The following is a 25,364-nucleotide window of genomic DNA, read 5'->3' as shown; positions in this document are numbered from 1 at the left end:
ATTTTATTTTATTTTATTTTATTTTATTTTATTTTATTTTATTTTATTTTATTTTATTTTATTTTATTTTATTATTTTATTTTATTATTTTATTTTTATTTGATATTTTATAAATATATTTTATATTTTATATTTTATCTGCCGCAGATCACCCAGGTGGCCCAGGGGCGCAGGTGGCAGCCACATCTTCCACCTGTGCCCCGCAGCAACAACTGCGCATGACAGAGAGCAAGGGCGGAGTCATGTCCCTGCTGCCCGGCTGCCATGTCCTTGGCTGCACTTCTCCGCGCAGGCCATGCTTGAGGGCGACTCTCCTCCGGGGGGGCTACTGGTGAGGAGGGGGCCATGGGGGGACACGTGGCTGGGGCAATGGTGCATGTGCCCAAAGAGAGGGCTCTGAGTGCCGCCTCTGGCACCTGTGCCATAGGTTCGCCCCCAATGGTATAGGTTGACTGTAGCAAAAATTCTACATGCAAAGAAATGGAAAAATACATCAATCCCCACAACACAAGAAAAAAAAAATGATGGAGCTGGCAGAAATGGCAAAAGTGATTGTAATGAGAAAAAAGAAAGTATCCAGCTTTGTTTCTACTTAGAAACTTCTGGACCATTTTTTCAAGTCAGAAAAAAAAATCAACTTACAGCATTGAATTTTGCTGATTAATACAGCTTGTTATTATAGAAATGGCTATTATTTCCTAAGCTAATAAAATAGAACGTTGAGATTGTAATTCTATTCCGTATTTTACTGCACTAAAAAAAATTAGAAATCAATACTTATTTTTTCTTTCCTCCTGTACCTACACCATTTTCTCTTCTTTCTTCCCCTTCCTCATTTTCATATCTTTATTTTCATCTGCATTTTTCTATTATGATAATTTTAATAAAAATTGTAAAAATAGACTTTTGGACAGTCGTCTCTCTTCGCCGGCTGGTTCTTCTTCACTGGTAGACCCTGAAGAGGGTTGAAAGTCGCCCTGGAGGGGCGACCTCTGATAAGGAGGCTTATTGGTGACTGCGGGAGGGCGGAAGCCTCTCCCGTGGCTCCAGCGAACTCCTTAGGGCTGATAGAGTAAAGATCTCCCTGTAAGATGGCCGATCATGCAGCTGCACCAGCCAAAAGTTACAAGAACATCTAAGCATAAAGAACCCCGTGGATGATTCGGGTGAGACCTTTCATTTTCCTCTCTTCACCCTCCTTTTTTTTTTTCCTGTAAAAAGCCCTTCTGGAATTATTTCCCTGCCTTGAGAGAGCGGTGTTTGTTTGCATGGGAAGGAAAGTGCTGAATAAAAGGACAGAATAACTAACTTTAATGATTATATTTTACTTGTATCTACTCTGGGGTCCAGAAAAAAAACCTGTTTCAGAGCTCTACTACCTGATCTAGTTTATATCTGGAGAATATTTCTTTTTCTATTTTTTTTTCTAAAAAAGAAAAAAAATCATTTTATTGGTGTCTGGAAAAAGATTATATAACCCACTGAGGACCTCTTGTGGTGAAATGTAATATTGCAATTGCCTGCTTCTGTTTGAAGTTGAGGTTGGCTTTGACCTTCATTTATATAAATAAAAATGTAAATGTTTGTTTGTTCAAAATCTTAAATCTCCGAAAGTTCTTCACCGATTGCTTTGAAATTTTGACACAACGTTGCATTCGAATATGCACGTGTTTTTATATAGCTACTATTATATAGATGTCACACTTGTGACAGGTAAAAACATGCTTTTTTGAAAAACAGCACCACAGCAACGCATGGCCGGGTACAGCTAGTATTATTATAAAAGAGAAAAGATAAAGAAGTTGATGCAGCTGTTAGAAACTGTGGAGGTGGACATTGGTTAACTATTATTAAATATAGCCTCTACTAAAAGATAAAAGGACTGCTTCTAACTGCCATCGAAATGGAGAAACCCTATTTACAACTTAACTGTAAACTTATATTGGAAAAAATTCATGAAGCCACTGAGCAAGTATGCGCTAAAATAAAAGAGATTACTACAGAAATAAAAGTCGGAAACCCTACTTCAAACTTCCAAACTGACTTAGCTATTATTTAGTTGCTTCTGCTATCTTGTTAGCCTTTTTAGTCAAATTCAATATAATTTTATTCATGTGGATAGACTTGCAGAGGAAAGAATTTATTGGCCAATTCTACACCCTTTGTGGGCAATTTTACATTTACTACAAATTATATTAAAGCCTATTCTTTGTCACTTGTTGATAAATAAAGAGCTATGGAACAACATTGAAAATAAAATGTCTTTTTAAAAATGATCTTCAACTGGATCAGGATCTAATTTCAGAACACAAGTGGCAGGATAGGAAGATATAGATTTATGATAAGTGCAAACTTTACATTGTTGAAACTTATTTAAACTACAAATTATTGCTTGGGGAATTTATATTCCCAGATGATTTTAATTCATGGATTCCAGAAGGAATGATACATCCGCTCTCATCTCTATTTATCTTGTTCCAGATTGAACTCACACAGTTTAGCATCATAACGGCTACTAAAATAAAATGTAAAACATTTCTAAGTTTCAGGATAACTGCTTCTTTCAAGGTAACTTCTCTTTTAAAATCTCTCTGTGTTTGTAAGAAAGAAATCATTTTTATGTAACTGAAGAAGGCAGTTCTTTTCAAACATGTTGTCTTTTCATGTTTAGCCCAAAGGGTTTTCCCCATAATTCAGGATAAGAACGATGAGACAATTGATGGAAAGTCTTTCTTAAAATAACATTACAGGCAAATCAGGGTAGAGTAGAAGTACATAGCTTTGGTTTTTGTGGATATTATAAATAGATTATTACTGAAACAGAGCATTGTTTTAAGGGCTCAGTTGGACTTATTCTGCTCATTATTAATAATCAAGTTTCCTTCTCCTCCTTCTCCTTCCTGTTCTCCTTCTCCTTTGCCTTTGGTAGCTAGCAGGCCAGGTACATGTTAAAAGAGTTCAAAGTAATAATATAGAACTCAGTGTTGGTTATGTGCCATTTTTTAAAAACTTATTACATTTGCCTTTGTAAAAAATATCCATTCAGATTTTGGGGGTGGGAGGTAGGGAAAGAAGTCACTTAATATTTGAAATTTTCTTTCTCCAATTTACCAAAGCATATGTCACTATCTACCTTTACTTAGCTATTTTTTAAAAAGCATCACACATTGCATCTATTTAGCATGGGGAGGAGGGGAACAAATAAAAAGCCCAATATTCCAAAAGCTGAAAAGAAAGGAACAAAAAAAATGAAAAAGAAAGTAACAAATCACTTTTGTATTTCTGCTGGAGGAGGGGAGAGAATTCAACATGTTTGTGTCTATATAATCACATTCAACATGACTAGTATGATACCTATTTGGAAAGGTGGAAGGGGTCAAAAAATGGGCAAAGCATATGGAATACAGAAAGAGCAAATCAGTGGATTCTTGTACAGAAGAGGACAAGGGCAGCTGAAAAGAATGGATTTCCCAACGGGTAAATTCCATGTGCCGCAACTTCTTGAAATCTTTCCATTTGGACATTTTGAAGAAACAGATGACTCAAAATCTGTTTTGATATTTTTTATCAACATTTTTCTTAGGAACAATTTCTCTTGATTTAAGACTTTAGCTCACTTTACAAATACATACATGAAGATGCAAATGATATACCAATTACCATAGCAAATAAATTGAAATATCATAGCAATCAACAAAACATATTGCTAAAATGAGAAATGCAATAGTTATATTTTGCATTGGGTGAAATATATGTAAAAAAATAAAGTACCATACTTTATCATTCCCAATATTGATCTAAAATTTGATCTTTAAATTAATATGTATATTAAAATGGAAGTCCGCTTTCATATTTCTATATATTATTTACTGTGTTTTATTTTATTTTATTTTTGACAGATGTTTCCTGAATCCTCTAAACTGGAAAATCAAACTGTAATAACAATGTTTATTCTGTTGGGACTCTCCAATAACCCATACATACAGGATTTCTTTCTTTTCTTGTTCATGATCATTTTCTTAGTCACCATCATGGGAAATATTTTAATCATATTGGTCATCAAGTCTGAGCTTCACCTTCAGACACCTATGTTCTTTTTTCTCAGCCATTTAGCTTTTGTTGACATCTGCTATTCCTCAGTCACTGTTCCCAAGATGTTGGCAAATTTCCTAACAAAGCAGAAAACTATTTCTTGGGAAGGATGTATTGTACAGATTTACTTCACTTTCCAAACAGCTTGTACAGAAATTTTTATCCTCTCAGCAATGGGTTATGACCGATATATGGCTATATGTGACCCCCTGCATTATAGCAGATACTTGACAAGAGAGATATGCAATAAAATGGTTGTTGGAGCCTGGAGCCTGGGATTTTTTCATTCTATGGTGAATGCACTTCCTTTGCTAAATCTCCGTTTTTGTAGCAACAACATCATCAGACACTATGCTTGTGAGCTTCCTTCACTCTTGCCCTTGTCTTGTACAGATACTCTCTCTAATTATATCATTCTCCTTATATCACTGTCAGCAATTAGTCTTAGCTCATTTCTAATCACGCTTGTTTCTTATATTTACATTATTTCTGCTGTTCTGAAAATTAATTCAGCAGAAGGCAGGCAGAAAGCTTTTTCCACATGCAGTTCCCATCTCATTGTGGTTGGCTTATATTACTTTACAGGGGGATTTTGTTACATGAAGCCACGCTCAGAATCATTCATGGATCTGGACAAAGTAATATCTATTCAATATAGCATTTTAACTCCTATGTTAAACCCTATCATATATAGTCTGAAAAACAAAGAGATCATATCTGCTGTAGAAAAACTATTTAGAAAAGTTAGGCCCATTCTTTACCCAAGAAACAATATTCTGCGTTTTTGATTTAACTTCTTTACAGCATCAGCAATGAGAGAGAGAATAAAATAGGGATACTTTCCCCAAATTTCTAACACCACATACCTTGCTCTAATGTTTGTCTGAACAATTTTTTAAAAAGAATCATAATAAAAGTATACATTGAGATTTAAGTCTGTAGTTGATTTCCTTATAGTTTCTCTACTATACAACTGAGCAATTTTTAAAGAACTGTAATAAAAAGTATCCACTGAGATTTAAGTCTGTGGTTTATTTCCTCTTACAGTTTCTACATCTCTGTCTTTCTTTTACATTATAGCATATAATGTAAATCTATCCCCCACCAAAAATAATATTTCTAAACATATTTTAATGTAGTTATATAAGAACTGAGCTGCAAGGTTAAAACAAACAGATGATCAAATTTATTTTATACCATGATATGAGTAGCAAATTTATCTGGAAAATTGGGGGTTTATTCTTTCTTATCATATTTATATTTATTATGAAGCTGATTTTTTCAGTTCCAAGATTTAATTTTCAGTATTGTAGAAACATATTGTTTGAAATTTGTTGATAAATATCTAGTGAACAATTCTCCATGTTTCTATTCTAGTAATTTCAAGTATACTGTTCTATTGCTGAAAACTATATCCTGAAAGAATTTGCCTTGGAAACTGAATCATACTTAGATATTATGTGTTAACATACATTTAAATTTAGAATATTTGGAAAATTTGAATATAAGAAATTCTTACAAATGCCAGGTTGTACAGAATGTATGAAAGCAGCATTTATGACTTCTCCTTTACCTGGATCTTCAACTTGAGGTTGGGATCTGATCTTAGGATATTAAAGAAGGGCAGAAAGGTCTAGATATATTAAAAGTCCAAATCTAAATCAACCCAAAACTCTGGGTTGAATTATAGTTGTTTACTTCCTTGGTTATTGGTTATACTATGGAACCCTTGCAGCTACCTTTTTCCTAGTCACTCAATTGGCTTTATGATTAAAGTAAGGCTAGAAGTCAAGATCTTGATTCTAGATTAGTGGTTTAGTTCTCAGGTTGGATTGTTCAACTGTTCTCATTTCCCCATGACTTTCATTCTTCTCTGTTTTTTTGTTTGTTTCATAAACTATTTGTGACAAAAAATTAAATATGTATTTACACTATAACTTTCTATTTAAAAAAGAAAAATAAAGCAAAATATCTTTGACATATCTACCCTGCATATATTTTTGTTTGACAATGATGGATTCCTGATTGATTATTTCTGCCCTGAATTCCAGAAGGAATAATGATACCAACTTGTGCCTTTTTTATTACTTTGTTCCAAGAAAGCCTCTTGCACATTTAGATAAGGGTAAGAAAAATAGTGTGTTTCTCTACTACAACAGAATTGCTTCCTACAAGGTAAGTGCATGTTTTAAATAGACTGGGGGTTAAAGGAAAGACAGCATTTACTTGAACATGGTGGTTTTCTAATAAATATTGGGTCTTCTTTCACGGTTTAGTGCAGTGATGGCGAACCTTTTAGACACCGAGTGCCCAAACTGCAACCCAAAACCCACTTATGCATCGTTGGGTGCCGGGTGGGTGTGGCCCATTAGGTGGGTGTGGCCCATTGGGTGGGCGTGGCTGCAGTAGTAACAGCAGACTGGGTGGGACTAAGAAGTTCAATCAATCAATTCCAACTTTGCAAGATCTTTTTTTTTCCCAAGAGAAGTTGAAATTGACTGATTGATTGAACCTTTTTTTTTTGCACATGGCGGCAGACGCCTAAAGCGAAAAGGTTTTATAAAACCCAGCTGAAGGCCTAGGACTGGGGCGACGGCACGCATGCCCACAGAGAGGGCTCTGAGTGCTGCCTCTGACACCCGTGCCATAGGTTCGCCACCACTGGTTTAGTGCAACACTCAGTTCAAGATAGTTCTATAATACAGGTTGTTTTTGGTTTTTTTTTACACTCTAATGCAACACGCAGCACATTTTTTTCTGTAATACAGGTTTGGACTTTTTTTCATTGTCAAGTGAAATTCTCAACTCAACATCTGATACATATTGGTTTTTTGGTGTTTTTTTTTACTCTTTAATACCACACTCAAACAATCAATTAATAAAATAACTAGGAAACAAGTGAAAAGTGATTCTTCAATGAGATCTGATTTGAATTGCAAACTTCACTTGCATTATTAGCTGTTAAACATAGATAATTATTGCAGAGAACTTTGTTTTAGGGGGCCAGCAAGGATAAATTTGTTCATAAAATAATGTGTCTTGAAGTATGAAGCATGATTAGAAATTAGGGCTGATGTCCAGACTTAGAACCTTTGAGAACATAAAATATTTTAATCATACACTTCATTGTACAGAAAATATGAAAGCAGCACAGAAAAACTCCTTTTCTCCTTTACTTTGATCTTCAGCTCACCTGACAAGGCTGGAAGAGCAAGAAAGATGAAGGAGTTTGACAATTCAAAGCTTAAAATATTGGAATTTTATGAGCTGAGTGATAGTTGCTTATTTTGTTTATTGACAGTTAAATTCAGGGATCCTTGCTCAATTTGCTTCAGTAAACCAAAGCTTCAACTAGCAGTCATTTATAGTTGCTAGCATTCAATATTCTAATGTTAGAACTTTTAAAAGTGTTAGTATTTTATAAATAATGTATATATGTTCTTGAATGAATGTCATTTCATGTAATTAGAGTAGACCATATGTACGTTCTCTGTTAGTCAAATCCAAGTTAGATTTTTCACACATGTCCTTTTAATTCCATCATTAAATATATGTAAAGAAGTGACATAAAATGTTCTTACTCCTATTACGTGCTTTTTTTGAAGAAAAAAAAAAAAAAAAAAGGTGCCGTAATTCACACACGTCATACAACCCGCCTTGCCTATCCTACAAGGTTCCATCCAAAAAAGGTGCCGGAACTCCGTTCTGGGCATTCTATGACAAAAAAAACCCTGGTCCTATTGCTCTCTTGAGTACCACTATTGCCATTTATTCTAAATGGCATGAATGAACTTTCTATACATCATTTCAATTACTATTGCATTGGCAAGAATGGAAAGCTACAAGATAAAATGTATTCATAGCATTACAGATTAAAAACATTATTAATAAATCTGATTCAACAAATAAATAAAACCTTGTTCATCTATCTAAAGCCTCTTTGTTTCAACTGTTCATTTTGTATAATCAGCTCTCCTGGCTTTAAGTAATCATGGAATTAACTTTTTAATTAATACTTATATTAGCATTGTTATGTCCAGCTTTGTACAGATTTATTCCCTGATCTTAGAAATTTAATTATAAAAGGTTTTATATCAAATTCTTTATGCCAATTTAGACCTCAAGGTCATAGTCATTCCAGAACCCACAAACTGGGGACTCATCTTTTCGATATAAGCATTTTTGAAAGAACAAACACTTTCAAGCCAAAATCCTTATGCCAGCTCTATGTTATCTTTAAAATCTGATAGGTTGCATCTCTTTTCTTCCAAAACTTCAAATGGAAGGGAGCAAATCTTCTGATATGCTCGTTGTATTGAAAGGAAATGCATTCTTCCTTGGAGCAAATTCTCCGACTTATTTTTAATAGTCAAATGCAGAAATATATACTAACAAATAACCATTTTAGATAAAATTATTTCTAAATACTCAAAGAGACTTAATCACACAATCTTAATTGGCCTTTTGGGATAAGTCTTTCTACTTCTTCTCCATGTTTTTGTGGTTCAAGAGATCTCCTTACCATTTGTTCCAACAATATAAATAACATTTTTTTCATGATTTAAGTCAGCAGACAAACCTTTCTGAAGTGTATCAGGTATTTTATTCCCAATTATTTTTTTTTATATTATGTGCATCTATTTTATGGGTAATGAAATTCATGCATTTGTTATAATGAAATAGATGCAGACCTTTTTTAAAAAAATCAGTACATTTTACAATGATTTTACAATGATACAGAAGTACTGCTAACAAAAACATTCATCTTGTACATATTATTACATGTTTTCCTTATATGTACTATACTTTCAAGAAAAAATAGAGTGGTCTAGAAGTTTTAGTGTATAATTGGTTTTATTGTTCTACAAATTTTTATTTTTCTTCTTTAAAAAAAATAAAAGAGAAGGAGGTTTTGAGGAATTTCCATCAAAACAAAAACAAAATAATGTCAATATAGTTTTCAGAAATTGAGTCAATTACTATTTTCAGCTATATTATTCTGAGGGAAAAGCTGGGGAATAAATAACACTTCCAGCTCTTAAAGGGCATGGTTGTTATTTCCCAGATGTTCTCAACAATACCCTCAAAATTATACTTTCAAGTTCATTCTCTGTGATAAAGAAAAGATAGGAGCTATGTGATATACTGTAGGTATAGGCCCTGTATCAGAAGACTTTCTAAATTAACAACATGAAATGTTAGAGTGTCTTTCTAAAGACTTGATCATTAACTCTTAGATGATTAAGGTTCATTTTCAATATGTCATCAATGTATATGCTTTTACTTTTCAATAGCCAATATTTTCTTCCATACTACCAATCACAATTTCAAAATATATTTCTGTTTATGTTGTCTTTTTGGAAAGCCTTACCAAAAAGAGCCATGAATCCAGAGTAATCACCTCTAAAAAAGCTATGTTTGCACATTTTAAATAAATAAATGGTTCAGTTAATAAAAGTTACTGATGATTGAAGTATCATCAATGGAATAACATAATTATTTATATGGAATAAAGTAATGATTAAGAATGCTAAATTTTGGCTGAAGGTTATTATTATTTAATTCTTATTATTCCTTTAATTCTTTAATATGATATATTCCTTTAATTCTTTAATATTATTCCTTTAATTCTTTAATATGATATATTTTTATTTTATTTTTGTTCAGACAAGTCATTCTTGTTTATCTACTACTTGTAATATGTTTTATTGTATAATATTTATATTATATAATATTATAATATTTTGTCCACACTATAGATGGTGGTTTGCTGAAATGAAAATGGAAAATCTGAATGCCACAGTGACCTATTTCATTCTATCTGGTTTTTCATATAACATTCCAGGCCAGATATTTCTTTTTCTTGTGTTTTCACTCATTTATGCATTAACTTTAATGGGGAATATAGTCATCATGATGGTAATAAAGAACTGCAGTCATCTTCAAAATCCCATGTACTTTTTCCTGAATCACCTTTCTTTTCTGGATATTTGCTATTCTTCAGTCACAGTCCCTAAAGTTCTCCTGAATTTCTTCAATGGCCATACCATTTCCTTTAACAAATGCATTACTCAGATGTTTTTTATCCTTCTAACAGGAGGTACAGAAGTATTTATTCTTACAGCAATGGCTTATGACCGATACATTGCCATACATGATCCACTTCATTATATAGAAACAATGAATGTATTATTTTGTAAACAGTTAGTGGGAAGTACATGGGCAACTGGTTTATTATATGCTGTTGCAAATACTGTGCCTGTACTACAGCTAGTATTCTGTGGCCCAAATATTATCAGACATTTCTCCTGTGAATTTCCATCTCTTTTGGCTTTGTCTTGCACTGAAACCAAAGCAAGTAAAACAGTGTTCTATGTTACTAGTGGCATACTTGGGATGTTCACATTTTCACTTACTCTAATATCCTATATCAACATTTTCATTACAATACTGAAGATGAATTCAGCAGAAGCTAGGAAGAAAACCTTTTCCACCTGCAGTTCTCATCTCATTGTGGTGGCTTTATTCTATGTGACTGGCTACTTTCGATATCTGAGACCCAATTCAGTCTCTTCAGTTGTTATGGATGAACTGTTTTCTGTGCAATATAGCATTTCTACACCCATGTTAAATCCAATTATCTACAGTCTGAAGACTAAAGAAGTAAGGGAGGCCATTAAACAGCTGCTGAATATTAAGCAAATAAGCCAATGAATATCAATCTATTTCAAGAGTTGGTTGGTTGGTTGGTTGGTTTCTTTATCTGAAACTGTTCAAATATTTCTGAATAAATTCATTTCAGTTTAGGTTACAAAAACTGAATTTTCTTTTAAAAGCTATCTTCCCTTCCCTTCCCTTCCCTTTCCCTATATTTTTTTTTTTTTGCTCATATCTAGAGATTTGCCCATAAAATAGGCTTATCAATAAGGAATTAACTGAAAAAATATTAATTACAAAAACAGACATAAAAACAAAACCTTACAATCTATTAAGTCTGCCACATTTTCTGCTATATATATATCTGACTGATGATTCCTCTCTAGCCTTTTCCTAAATACTGATCCCCCCAACACTCAAGAGAATAGTTGGGAAGGAACTTATCAAGTTGTATAGACTGTTTTCCAAATCCATCTCCACTGGTAAATTTCTTAGTTAGATCCTTCATTACATGCCCATTACATACAGTTTCTATAGTTGCTGATTCTGTATATTTAATGTAAAATAAATAAATAAATAAATACATTTCCATGTCTCTCAGTGAGCTGATTTCATAGAGACTTGGCTTACTTTATGTTACCCTAACTATGCCAAGAGTCAAGAGGATCAATTTTTATCAATGGGTTGATATCTCCAAAGTGTAATCCCACATTGATTGCAGGATGATCCCTATACAAATAATCCTATGCATATATTTGTAACAATACTATGAAAAGCAATGTGTAATTACATTCCTTGTGAGAACAATAGAGCTTTTCAATCCTCTCCTATTTATGTCCAGCCACTGAAACCCAGCTTTTTCATACAGATGTACCCTGCATATGTGTCCTATATCTCTTGGGGTTTCTCCACTCTCTGAAGTGCCCCTCATCCATATTTGATTTGGTAGATAACTATACTTTGATATTTTAATTTGTTCTTTTGATAATCCATAACTTGCCTGTTTCAAGTCATTGCAATAACTCCACTTCCATCCAACATAATGAAGCACAAAGATGAACAGATTTTATTCACTTTGGAATTAACTTTTGTTTGGTAGTGTAATAAGAGAGAAACTGTTTTATATGTATTTATATATAAGGTTATAAGTTTATACATATGTTGTATATAGCATATTTAAATGTGTGTTATATATGTGTACACTTTGAGAGCAAGCAATTAAATTTCATTTTCAATGTGTGCCAATATGCCCACAGTAAAAAAAAATAATGACAGGTTAATCACAGAGATCTCTAATGATACCATTCCCATTTTGTTGTTACAAAATGTAATTCTGACACATCTTGCCAAGATAAGCTTCCATATACAATCCTCTTCTGTGGAACTAATCTGATTATAAGTACAAACATTGGTAGCAGTGCATTCATTTCAACCCATAATATTGGCTCTCACAACTAACTACCACCCTCATCAATCAGTTTAATCAACATTGCACTATCATCACCTATGTTAGAACCTTACAATAGTTCAGCAGGTAATCTATCTGAGCAGATTAGCAAAATGCTACTAGCAAGCTGAACGTCTCCCATTCCAGTACATTCCTCTTTTTCTACTCTGAATGTCTTCCTTTAAAAAAAAAAAGTCCTTTGAGAAATGACGCTAGGGAAATTTCAAGGGAAAAATTACACAAGATACATCCTTGTTACTTAGTTTAAAAGGAATCTAAGCAGAACTGATTTCCTAAGAAGTCTATTATGAGATCAGTTCACAAAGCTTCTGAAAGTGGGCTGGGAAAAGAGATAGATTGTTTTATAACAAATTGGTTGATGATCACATAAAGAGTACAGGTGAGTCAAAGGATTTTTAAGAGATGTGTTTAAATAATATGTGTCCACATATAATATGAAGTACAAAATCTTTTAAAACTAACAATACAGTTTCAATTTTCTTAATTCTTTTTCACTGATTTGGATTTTCAGAAGTAATATGTATATGTGTGTGTGTGTATTTGTCTCTGTCTTTCTGTGTCTCTGTGTTTGTGTCTGTTTCTCTGTGTGTGTATGTGAGAGAGAGAGAGATGGGGATAATTTTTTTGAAGCTTTATATTTTTGAGAGCTGACTTCAAATTCTCATTGACAACTATTTATTTATTTATTTTAAGCATGAAACAATTTTCAAATACAGCATTGGGACAATTTAGGACTGTGTGCAATGGAAATCACAGAGTCTACTAACTGTAGTTTGTCTCATGGTAGCATAGGAAATTCAACCTATTCTGAAAATGCACTAAACCTTAAAAAGAAGTCATCATTTTGTAAGCAACCTGTAACCCCCAAACTGCTAATATAATGCTTTGAGTTCTCAGTAAAAATGTGCATAAAATTAAGCAGCAGGCTTCATGTGAAAAATATCTATTACTAAAAAAGTCTAAAGGTCAGTGTCCCACAGCAGAATATACTACAGAAAATATACTTTAAATAAATAATTTATAATAATATCAACATATTTTATATCAGCAGAACAAATTATATCAAATATTTTAAAATCTATAAACTGTTAATTTCATTTTTTTCACATTTACAGGCCTTACTGATATTGGCCAATTGTCAATGGAAAATCAAAACGTGACTACAGAATTTATACTTTTGGGACTTTCAAGTAATCCAGAAATACAGATACTTCTTTTCTTTGTATTTTTAATTATCTATACAATAACAGTGTTAGGAAATGTTTTGATAATATTGATAATCAGGACTGATCATCACCTCCATACACCCATGTTCTACTTTCTCAGTCATCTAGCCTTTGTTGACATTTCCTACTCAACAGTCACTGTCCCAAAGATAATGGCAAATTGTATAGCAAACCAAAAATCAATATCTTTGGTAGGCTGCATTGTGCAAATCTTTTCCATTATCAATTTTGCTTGTGTAGATTTCTCCCTGCTCTCTGTAATGGCATATGATCGCTATGCTGCAATATGCAACCCATTACATTATTCAACAATTATGAGAAAACAAATATGCAGACAGCTGGTGGGAGGATCCTGGATAATGGGATTCTTAGATGCTTTGATCAATACTTATCCTTTGAAACATTTAAGATTTTGTTGGATGCCTTCAATCAATCACTACACTTGTGAACTTCCTGTGATCTTAAGCTTGTCATGTAGCCATACTTTTAATAATTATATATTGTTGATTGCCACAAGCATTATTTTTGGTTTTATACCCTTGTTTCTTATTATTTTGTCTTACATTTATATTATTTCTTCTATTTTACACATTCATTCAGCAAAAGGCAGGAGCAAAGCCTTCTCCACATGCAGCTCCCACCTCATTGTAGTTTGCATGTTTTTATTTTCAGTTGTTTTCCGATACCTCAAACCAAATTTTAAATCTCCCACAGATCTGGAAAAAGTGATCTCTATCCAATACACTATATTAACACCTATGTTGAACCCAATCATATATAGCCTTAAAAATAAAGAAATTAAAGTAGTCATTAGAAACAGTTTAAAAAACATAGGCAATATTTCCATATAGCTTACTGCTCAGAATGTCAAATTAGTTCCATCCTCCACAGTTATTTTTACATAGTACTATTTTTACCCTTATTAAATGTTTTCTAATATCATTTAGAACAAACAAAAGCCTATATCCAAATGTTTGCTTTCTGCCAATGGAAAAGTTCTCGTTTGAATATTTCTTCTCTAATGAAGAGAGTGGTCTTTTTGCTAATTTCCCACTGTTTCAGATTCAGAGAGTCCCTAAAAGTCTTGAGAGATGAGTCCATGGGAATAGCAAGGTTGGTCTACCTGGAGGCTGTAAAAAGATGAAGCAATGCACTTTTTGACCCAACTTTCGAACTATAGCTTTCTGAGGAAAATTGACAGAAAATGGATACTGCATCCAACCCACCGTTTTTTGGGTCAGTGCTACAAAATAATTTTGTAACCATATTCCACCTGAGCTCCATACAAGAAGATGAATAATCAAATATGGCAACATATAACAAATGTAAGATTTCTTTTTTGTTTTCTGTATTGTTTTTTGTCTTGTCTTATAAATAAATTAGCCAGTCCAATCCTGGTCACATCTATGAGTACAGAAAAATGATCTGGTTTATATATTATTTTATTTGTTTTCTCACAACTAATATGGCAGACTATTACTTGGTCTTAACTTTGAGGGATGGGGAGGAAAGAAATGAAATCAATTGTATCCATAGTAATGAGTGTTTATGTAGATGGGTGTAGTTATAATTATAGTTATTGCTGTTTTAGTAACACAGACATTAATTCAATTTAGATAATCAAACATTACTGACAGATTTTATATTCCTGTGAAGTGCCACTGATCCACACCTACAGATTGCTGTATTCTTCACATTTATATAAATTTATCTTATCACATTATCAGAAAAAAATGCAATTATGCTTGTTATCTAACAGAGAGTAGTTTAAAAAGTTAGTAATTTCCACCCATTGCTTCTTGTCCTGCCTTCTGGTGCTTTGGAGAATAAGTTGGCCCCCTCTTCTTTGTGGCAGCCCCTGAGATATTGGAACACTGCTATCATGTCAACCCTAGTCCTTCTTTTCCTTAAACTAGTCATACCCAATTCCAGCAACCATTTTTGCATGTTTTTAGCCTAATCATGTTTGATGCTCTTCTCTGCAGTTTTCTAGAGTCTCAACATTTTTTAATATTTGTTTAACTAAAAGCATAAAATCATAAGCAGTAGTAAATAGTTTTAAAATAATTTTCTGACCAATGTGTGCACTTAGAACCAAATTTCTGCACTTGACAACCATACATGCCATGAGAGAACTTTATGTAAATGTAACAGCAGTAACCACTGATCTTCTCTTTCTCAGTCAAGTAGCTACCTTTTCACTGGAACAGACTGCAATGGCTATGCAGTTTTTGTTCAAAAAATATAAATTGTTTACCACTGCCTTGCTTGATGTAGTATGAATTGATGCCTTTGACATTGTACTAAAATTATCATTTGCCAGCATTTTTCTATATTACTGATGTCCAATGTAAGTATACACTTGTTGAGCAGCTTGGGTGACCTGCTTGGAATATATATTTTTGCATATACTCCCAGTGGTTCTTCATTCCTCCTACACAAGGATACCCAACCAAGATTAGGCAGCACACCATGACTTGAGGTAGAAGATGGTGGCAAACAACTTTTATAAGACATACCATTTTGTCAATAGAAGTGAAGATTAATTTCACTTATGTTTAATAGGTTCATAAGCCATTATTTTTTTAAAGGTCAGCTTATTTTTTGAATGTCAGTATATTTGAATTTGGCCACCTAATGAGAAGTAAGGACTCACTGGAGAAGAGCCTAATGCTAGGAAAGATTGAGGGCAATAGAAGAAGGGGACGACAGAGAATGAGGTGGCTGGATGGAGTCACTGAAGCAGTAGGAGTGACTTAAATGGATTCCAGAAGATGGTAGAGGACAGGAAGGCCTGGGGGAACGTTGTCCATGGGGTCACAATGGGTTGGACACGACTTTGCAGCTAACAACAAATATTTGAATGATCTGTTTGTTACTGTATTGCTTAGTCATGTCACATAGAAAAAAAATAAAAAAAATTCTATTGTGATCTGACATGAGACATGATATTGATTATTTTTAACAAGCTTTTATCATCCACTAAATGAATAGAAATCCTTTGCTACACTAAATAGTAAATTGGATTCTGAGGTGGCTCTCCACTAGCATCTTTTCTCTTTTTATGAACATGACAGATTATCAAGAAGTAATTTAAGCCTACCCATCTGCTCACACAGACACATTTAGGATCTGAAGTCTCTTCATTGTAAAATTTCTACCAGCACCGGAATGATTTTAAAAATATATTGTTAAATGAAAGAGGGAAGAGATAGGAAGAATTTCTATATTAATTTTAGAGATCCAGGTAATTTTTTTTCCTGGCTTATTATAGTCCCAGAGAGTATTAGCCTATCCTACAAGATCAGATAGAATAGGCATGCTTCAAGTCCCTTCCCTGAAATATTGCCATCTAGTGAGATGTAGGAAGCATGACTTTCTGCAGCTGCCCTACCTTATGAAACACTCTTCCATTAGCCATTAAAACCTAGCTCTTTATCCAGGCACTGCAGTTGTGGTGGAGTCTGCAAATGATTCGCTGGCACCCAGGGAGGTTGATTGTAGCACCAAGTTTTTGTTTTTTTTAGTTTCTTTTATATTGCTGTTATTGCTTTTTATAATTTTATTGTTGTTGTGGGCCACCCAGAATTTTTCAGGATGGGCAACCATACAAATGTTATAATTACATAAAACTCTTGTCCTATTTTATTTCCCTCACTTTCTCAAAGGCAACTATATGATCCCTGAAAGGAGAGAGGTAAGATAGGTCCAATCTATGTTACCTGCCCTACCCCCACATATTCCAGAAAATTAACTTAACTTCAATTGGTCCATGAACCAGATCCTCACAAACAATCCCAAGGTCCACCTAGAACCCCAAAAGGGTCCATTAGTTACTTGGAGTAGACTGATTATATAGGCATAGTCTCCATGCAGTGAGTAAGGAACAACCTGGAGAATACCAGGGCAACCAGAGACTGATCTTTTCATGATAAGGGAATAATGGTAGTGTCCCCTAATTCCACATCACACTCCCACTGCCTACACTCCTCCAGTCCTAATCCAGGAGCAGATCAAAAAAATTTAACATACAGTAAATGCCACTACACTATTTTTTTCTGAGGCTAAGTATTACATGAAGAAGACTAGAATGGCTTCCAGCCTAGCACAGGAGAAAACCACCCCTCCCAGCTTCTAGGTTTAAGCTTAGCTTGTTCAATAACATGAAAACATGCCAAATTCAATGTAAGTAATATTTTATTTTATTGTTACTATGTCCACATGTCATTGAATCTGAAGGATATGCAGCAAGGGTGAAACTTATATTGCCAGGTGAACAAATACTAGACACCATTGCCACCATTGAATTTCTACAAGAAACAAATAATCATAACTATGCATATTTCTAACCATGTTTTCCCTATTTTTAAATGTTAAAGTGAATAAATATATTTTTCTGCAAATTTGTGGATCTAGTTATATAAAATATGATTGCAATAAAAGAAGAGAGATTGAAAACAAGATGACTATCTTTCTTAGGGCCAATAGTTGAATAGTTCAATCTGTAATTACTTCAGTTTTTTTTAAAAAAAAAAATCTTGCACATTCATGTCTATACATTGAAACGCTCTAAATAAAATTATTTGGAAAGTCAATGAGTTTATTTTGGAATTTGAAGAAACAAATGTTGGAAATACAAATGTACACGGATGCTGAAATATTGATTGAAATTGTTCAAAAATTATGATCTCAGTCTGTCTAAATAGAGAATCCAAGTACAGTTTGGGTTGGGTTTGAATGGTTTGGTTAGAAGGAAACAAAAAGATGAGAATGCAATGTCCAGATAAGCAGGGATTAACATCAGACAAACAATTATCTTCTCTTCTTTTCTTTTTCATCTATCTTGGAAATGGGGAAGTTTGTGTGAATGGTTAACTGATATCAAATAACAGCATTTTTTTCTTTAAACACATATAATGTCTGTATAGAAATACAGGATGCAGTTCAACACCAGAGGATAATACCCTGTCATAATACACATATCTACAATAACAATGTTAAACTATCTTTCTGGTAGAATCTCTGGACAGTCAAATGTTCCCCTGCTATGGAAAAATAATTTGGTTTGCCATATTGGGGTTATTAATTCAATACTTGGCACAAATTACAACAAATCGAGAAAATTGGCTTTAACCCTAGGCAAGGCTTCCTAATAGTATGCAAAATCTCAGTTCCTTAGTTTGAACATAAATTCTAGTGTTGATGTGATGAAACTCATCGTATACTTGTCAGAGTAGATACCATTAATCTTGTGATGTGGAGGAATTAAAGGAATTGGGAAAAGGACATTGTAGAAATAGAAATATGTTTTTTTACAAATGTCACTGCCCATTAGCTTTTGAGAGCTCCTTTGAGATCCACTATACAAAATATGATTCCTGCTCTCTTAACTTTAATTGAAAGCCCATGATTAATTAGGACAAGAATTTACTGCATTTGAGCACAATAAACATGATGTTGCATGGATGAGCACCCATACCTAGGCCTTCCACAGGCAAATGGTCTTGTATATAAGTAGAGGAAACTACATCCCATTAGTTTGAAATTTCCTCTTTTGTTCTAGGCTTTTCTGATTAGAGGAGAACCTACCAGACTTTCAACCTGCAGTTTACAAATGATCTTTCTGTAGCTGGTCACTGACTCCAATATTGAAGAGTCAAAGCCTGTTGTCTGGAGAGCACCAAGTCCTAAATCATGCTGTGAACTAAGCAATGGGGCTAACATGGCTCTTCAGAGGAGAGATATTAAATTCTGTAATTATGCATAGCCAAGAATTTTGGTTATGTAAGAGCATGTTCCTAATCTCTTCCTTTGGTTGGAAACAACTCTCTTGCTTCCCAGGATGTGTTCTTGTCATACCCTATTCTAAATGCATGATGTGTCTTGTCCTGTAATTATTCTGCTTTACTTTTGTGCTATTCTTTAGTGTAAAGTCAACCCAAAATGCAGACACTTTATTTTTCTCAGAACAGATTGTGTGATACATACACATGATGGCACTCCAAGGATTAGGTGTGACAAGATGGTAATTATTCTCCATAATAGCTTGTGGATACTTTTTTCCTCCTCTGGTCTCAAATTGGAATCAAAACTCAGATCCAACCTCAAATTGAATGATTTTTTTCTCTGAATTTAAAACATTCAGCTTAAAGTTTAAGGTGCATGACTTTCTTTACAAATGAATCTCCTTTGAGAATTCACAGAGCTAAAGAAATTTCAAGGGAAATTTACACAAGGCAATTCTTTGTTTTCCACTTCAGAAATAAATTGGCATGATCTGATTCCTTAAAAAGGCTATCATGAGATCAGTTTATAAAGTTTTAATGGTTGCTGAACAAATTTATATCTGAAGGAAACAGATTACTAAAGTAGTGAGATTGGGAAACAATTGGATAATTTTAAAATTAGTTGGTTGATTATCTTGTAAAAATTACAGGTGAGTCTAATGATTTTTTAAGTTACTTTTTAAGCCTAGTGTCAATTCACTAGGTCTTTTATATGTTTATGTTGATTATGGTTAAAAATATTTTTCTTTCATTTAAGGAACTTTTCATGTTATAGCCACGCTATGACTATTTGAGACATCATGAACTAATAACTAGCAGTAGACATCTGTACTAAAATTACAAAAATCATAATGTGTCTTCAATTTTGATGGGGAAAATAGATTGGACTTTGTCTCTTTGATAAATTCCTAAAAAGCAAATTATATTGTTTATGATACAGCTGCTTAGAATATTTGCTGATATGTAGATAAACTTTTAAAAAGAAGTAGTAGCAATAATTTCAGTCTTGTGGTCACTATAATTTTATTCCTATTGGTTAATATCAAAGAGACACTTTGAAGTACATCTTTTAAAAAATAGCAATACAGTTCCATTTTTAAAATTATTTTTCACTGAAATCTCAAAAGGCAGCCTAATAGAAACGACAGAAAATATTTACAATTCATAATTAGAGAGGAAATGCATGCTTAATTACTACGAAAACTGTCATTTTTTAAATAAAAGTTCTCTTTTTTAAGTATTAGGCACTCGCCTTTTTGAAGCATTATTTTTGAAAAGATTCTCTCCTAAAACTTTAAAAAAATATATAAGAAATATCAATATAATATTTGGTATAGTTTAAAACAATGTGCAATATTGTTAATGTAATCAACAGAATTTGTGTAATGCTCAACCTATATCTAATATGGACTCCACCTTACCAAGAGGTTGCAATTTCTTTAAGCAATCTGTGACCAACAGTTATATGAAATGTGACATTTCTACAACTTGTTAAACAAAATACATTGATTTCTACATAACCCCTATGTTAAGCATCAAAGTCTGACTAAAAGTCAATATTGTTCATAAATACAATGCTACAGTAAGTATTATTTTTATCAAATATATTCTGATCATAATTATTTTAATAAATACTACACCAACAACAAATATATATTATCTAGTAAATATTCATATTTTTAAACAAAAATATTCATTTTTTCTCAGACAGACTTTATTGATATTTGTCAATCCTCAATGGAAAATCAAACCATAACTACAGAATTTATACTCTTGGGACTTTCGAGTAACCCAGAAATACAGCTGATTCTATTCTTTGTGATTCTAATTATATACACAATAACACTATTAGGAAACCTTTTGATCATACTGATAATTAGGATCGAACATGGCCTTCACACTCCTATGTTCTTCTTTCTTAGTCATCTAGCCTTTGTTGACATTTGTTACTCAACAGTCACTGTCCCAAAGATGCTGGCAAATTTTATTGCAAATAAAAAAACAATTTCTTTGATAGGCTGCATTGTGCAAATCTTTTCCTTTATCCATTTTGCTTGTGTGGATTTCTTTCTGCTTTCAGTAATGGCATTTGATCGCTATGTTGCAATTTGTAACCCACTGCATTATTCAATAATTATGAGAAAACAAATGTGCAGGCAGTTGGTGGGAGGATCTTGGATAATGGGATTCTTGGATGCATTGATCAACTCTTTGCCTTTGAAATATTTGAAATTTTGTTGGGTGCCTTCAGTCAATCACTACACATGTGAACTTCCTCTGCTTTTGAACTTATCATGCAGCAAAACATTTACCAATTATATGTTCTTACTTGGCTCGGTGATTATTTTTGCTTTTACACCCTTTTTTCTTATTGTTGTATCTTACATTTATATTATCTCTTCTATCTTAAGAATTCATTCAGCTAAAGGCAGGAGCAAAGCCTTTTCCACATGCAGCTCCCACCTCATTGTGGTTTGCATGTTTTTATTTTCAGCTTTTTTCAGGTATCTTACTCCAGGTTCTCAATCTCCTACAGATCTGGAGAAAGTGATCTCTATCCAATACACTGTATTAACGCCCATGTTGAATCCAATCATTTACAGCCTTAAAAATAAAGACATAAAAAAGGTGATTAGGAAAAAATGGCAAAACCTGGGTAAAATGTCAGTGTAGTTTGCTGCTCAGAATGGACAAAGAAAAGAACCACTTTAGGGATTAAAGAAGAAGAAATATATTCCCAATAAGAATAGAGCTTCTTTTCCTGTATTATGCTTTGGCATATGCATGAACTGATCTTCAGAAAATAAGACCATTTGTTATGCTCCAAATTTGTCTATGAAATTAGATGGATTATCCATGTTCAGCAGCAATCCCCTTTTTGTAGACTACCACAGATGCAGCATGCTTGCAAAATGCAGTCCATGTGCTCACCTACTGCTTGCACAGCCTGGTTGTCAGTGGGCTGTGCACCAGTAGCAGTCATGGACCAGATTTTGGGAACCCCCGATGTTCAGGATTGAGGCTAATTGTGAGAGTAACAGAGCACTATACTTTTACATTTCATTACTTTTTTCTATTGGTAATGGAGTATTCACAATTTAAGTTGCAATGAATAGAATTCCAACTCCCCCACTTTTCTTTTATTATGAATATGCCTCTGTTAGTCTTGGGGAACAAAAAAAAACTTGGTTTCCATAGTATTTATAGGAACATTAATTTTATGTGAAATAATATGATTTTTCTCTTTATAACATTATTAAATAATACATTAACATTTTCATTTCTTACAAATTCTGCATGAAAATCAACATAGAAGCAGGTAAAAATAATAATAACTACAATGATAAAAATATATTTCCACCTTCTGCAACATTACTTTTTCTATTAGTGTTTTTCCTTTTCTGTTCTAGTTGTGTATGTTTTTGATATAGGAAGCTTGTTGTTTTAACTTATTTTTTTTCTTTTAAAAAATGAAATATGTTTATGTTGGTCACATATATTTTTGGTATAACAGATCTAATGCTCACTTCAGCTAAGGAATAAGCATTAACAACTCATTAATTGTTAATTGTTACAATATATATAATGTACAATAATAACATTTTCTTTTTCATATTCTAATTTTATCCCAGTAAAGAAATTATTTGAAAAGAGCTTCAAACATGTTCTTAAAGATACAAAACTATTTATATAAACATACAAATGCTCAACCTCGTATATGAAAAAATTGTATAACAAAAAGTTGTTGGTTTATATTTCATATTGTTATATTACAATATTGATATAGAGCAAATACATACTGAGCATAGGATGTAGAAAGTACAGGAAGTATAATGAAATAGATAATAGGAAACATTTTATTGACCAAGTGACTGCACTCAGGATAACATTCTTTAATAAGATTAATAGGTTATTCTTCAAAGGGAAAATTGAAGAAGAAGAAGAAGAAGAAGAAGAAGAAGAAGAAGAAGAAGAAGAAGAAGAAGAAGAAGAAGAAGAAGAAGAAGAAGAAGAAGAAGAAGAAGAAGAAGAAGAAGAAGAAGAAGAAGAAAGAAGAAAGAATAGAATGCTTACAAAATATAAAAGGTTTTGTTAATTAGGTTCATTCTCCTAGTTTTCAAGAAAAAAGACAAATAGAATGACTTAAACATTTATTTATTGGTAAGTTTATTTAATAATAAATAGTATTATTAAATAAATAATATTTATTTAATAATAAAAAATAATATGTATTTAATAATAATAAGTAAAATTGCAGAATAAGAAATGATTAAAATAAAAAGGGTTGTGTCAAAAAAAAAAAAGATATGTGATAATAGATATATGGCCCTACTTGCTTGATAGAGCTCCCCTGATTTCTCATGAGAAAAGAAACTTGATAAGAAGGGAGAGCAGGAATTTGATGATACCCCACCTTCTGTCCCAGAGACAGAGACACAATTACAACCATCTCAACCAACAAATAATACAAAGCTGGTGTGCCTGCAAAAAGTATCCATCCACCTCCTGGTTCACAGAACATTTCCTTGATATCCAGGTGATTGGCATAGGATCACTCTTCTATCCTAGTTTGCATCCATCTGAGATCCATGTTTTACTGACTTCCCCTTCTGCCATGACATCATACTGGTTTGTTAAACATGGACTGCTCAAAACTGCTACTACAAGGATTTCATTTATTCTCAAATCTTCTACCCTGGGGCAGAACCAGGGTTCAAATATGAAAGACCAAACAGGACCCGGGAAACCTAGTCTTTACTACTGTACTTGCCATATCAAGGTCACTCCCCCATCCCCCAAATTATATGCCATGGCAATGTTAAATTAATTCAACCATTGTGCCTGTTGATAGTAAAAGCTTACAATGCATGCCTTTTGATGATAGCCTTCTGTGTAGTTTCTAAAGGAGAGAAAAGATTATTTCCTGTGTAGAAAGAGAGTATTACATGTATATTCAAGAACACAGTTTTTTCAAATATAGGCTGCCAAATAGCACTGGAAAAAAATAAAAAAAAAATAGTGGTCACAAATCATGCTCTGGGACTGTTCCAAACAGTCACAAAAGGAAGCACATACAGTATATCCAAAACCTTGCCCATGTTTTCAAATAATTGATCAAAACTGAACTGAAAAATCAATCTTTGCTTAACTAACCTATGAATAATGTTCTTTACTTTACAATTGATGCAATAGATCTGAAAATTTCATTTTGGTGCAAATTGTAACTAGTCCTTTGATACATTTAAAACAGTTCTAATAAGCATTATACTTAATCCAGACAGGAAGATTGACTGAATGATTGATTTCATTTCTATAGCTGGGCATCTGACTCTAGCAGCTTAAAATTTTAAAAAATGATTACAATTAAAATACTAAAAATATTTTAAAAGAATAAAAACAGTAGAAATATCCAAATAAATATATATAGCCATCAATACTTGGCCAGTAAGCACTCTGGGGTTGTATAAGAACTTGATGGGGATTCATTAACATTAAAGGGTGTTGTGTTCTTTTGTATTCCCCCCCCCTAATCCCCTATGCACATCCTGATCACCCATTAAGGGTGATTGCCCTTCTCCATCTGCATACAGTTTCATGCCCATTGCTGGACAGCTAGACAAACTGCTAGCCCAAGGGGTCATCGAGCCAGTGGACCATGCCAAGTGGGAAATGCCCATCGTCCTCCCCCTTAAGCCAGATGGATCCTTGCGGGTGTGTGCCGATTACAAAGGGACCATCAACAAGGTGTTACAACCCCACGCGTATCCCGTCCCCGTAGTACAGCACCTTTTACACTCGTTGGGGGACAGGAACGTGTTTGCGAAGCTGGATCTCGCTCAGGCATACCAGCAGTTGCCGGTGGACGAAGCCACCGCAGAAGCCCAGACCATAGTGACTCATCGGGGGGCGTTCAAATGCAACTGACTCCAATTTGAGGTGAGCGTAGCCCCAGGACTTTTTCAGAGTGTTATGGAGCGGTTGCTGCAAGGCATTCCGGGGGTGGTGCCGTATTTCGACGATGTCCTCATCTCCGCGACATCGAGAGACCAGCTGAAGGATCGCCTGCGCCAAGTCCTTAGTCGGTTTCAGGCCCGGGGATTGAAAGTAAAAAGGGACAAATGCAAACTAGGGGTC

General features: G+C 33.6%; 4 protein-coding genes across 4 annotated transcripts; all 4 read left to right on the top strand.

Annotated features, from left to right (window-relative positions):
- Nucleotides 1-3,899: 3,899 nt before the first annotated feature.
- LOC107288432 (olfactory receptor 1009-like) lies at nt 3,900-4,880 on the top strand. The gene has a single exon (XM_015817053.1). It carries the CDS (start codon nt 3,900-3,902, stop codon nt 4,878-4,880), a length of 981 nt encoding a protein of 326 aa, XP_015672539.1.
- Nucleotides 4,881-9,873: 4,993 nt separating this feature from the next.
- Nucleotides 9,874-10,806, top strand: LOC107288431 (olfactory receptor 1102-like). Its single transcript, XM_015817052.2, has one exon. The coding sequence runs from the start codon at nt 9,874-9,876 to the stop codon at nt 10,804-10,806; it is 933 nt and encodes a 310-aa protein (XP_015672538.2).
- Nucleotides 10,807-13,358: 2,552 nt separating this feature from the next.
- LOC107288430 (olfactory receptor 5V1-like) lies at nt 13,359-14,294 on the top strand. The gene has a single exon (XM_015817051.1). The coding sequence runs from the start codon at nt 13,359-13,361 to the stop codon at nt 14,292-14,294; it is 936 nt and encodes a 311-aa protein (XP_015672537.1).
- Nucleotides 14,295-20,966: 6,672 nt separating this feature from the next.
- On the top strand, nt 20,967-21,902 carry LOC107288429 (olfactory receptor 50-like). The gene is made up of 2 exons (XM_029284352.1): nt 20,967-21,407; nt 21,693-21,902. Exons 1-2 carry the CDS (start codon nt 20,967-20,969, stop codon nt 21,900-21,902), a joined length of 651 nt encoding a protein of 216 aa, XP_029140185.1.
- Nucleotides 21,903-25,364: the final 3,462 nt, after the last annotated feature.

Source organism: Protobothrops mucrosquamatus, unplaced genomic scaffold (assembly GCF_001527695.2).
Source record: "Protobothrops mucrosquamatus isolate PMUCROS unplaced genomic scaffold, P.Mucros_1.0 scaffold550, whole genome shotgun sequence".
Classification (NCBI taxonomy): domain Eukaryota; kingdom Metazoa; phylum Chordata; class Lepidosauria; order Squamata; family Viperidae; genus Protobothrops; species Protobothrops mucrosquamatus.
The sequence above is the reverse complement of the archived record's forward strand: the minus strand, read 5'-3'. Positions and strand labels throughout refer to the sequence as shown.

Bases quoted from the DNA above. Each gene is read 5' to 3' on its own strand.
- LOC107288431 (XM_015817052.2), top strand. From the start codon at position 9,874: ATGGAAAATCTGAATGCCACAGTGACCTATTTCATTCTATCTGGTTTT.
- LOC107288430 (XM_015817051.1), top strand. From the start codon at position 13,359: ATGGAAAATCAAAACGTGACTACAGAATTTATACTTTTGGGACTTTCA.
- LOC107288432 (XM_015817053.1), top strand. From the start codon at position 3,900: ATGTTTCCTGAATCCTCTAAACTGGAAAATCAAACTGTAATAACAATG.
- LOC107288429 (XM_029284352.1), top strand. From the start codon at position 20,967: ATGGAAAATCAAACCATAACTACAGAATTTATACTCTTGGGACTTTCG. The intron at 21,408-21,692 runs ATAATGGGATTC...TGCAGCTCCCAC, and splicing joins AGTTGGTGGGAGGATCTTGG to CTCATTGTGGTTTGCATGTT.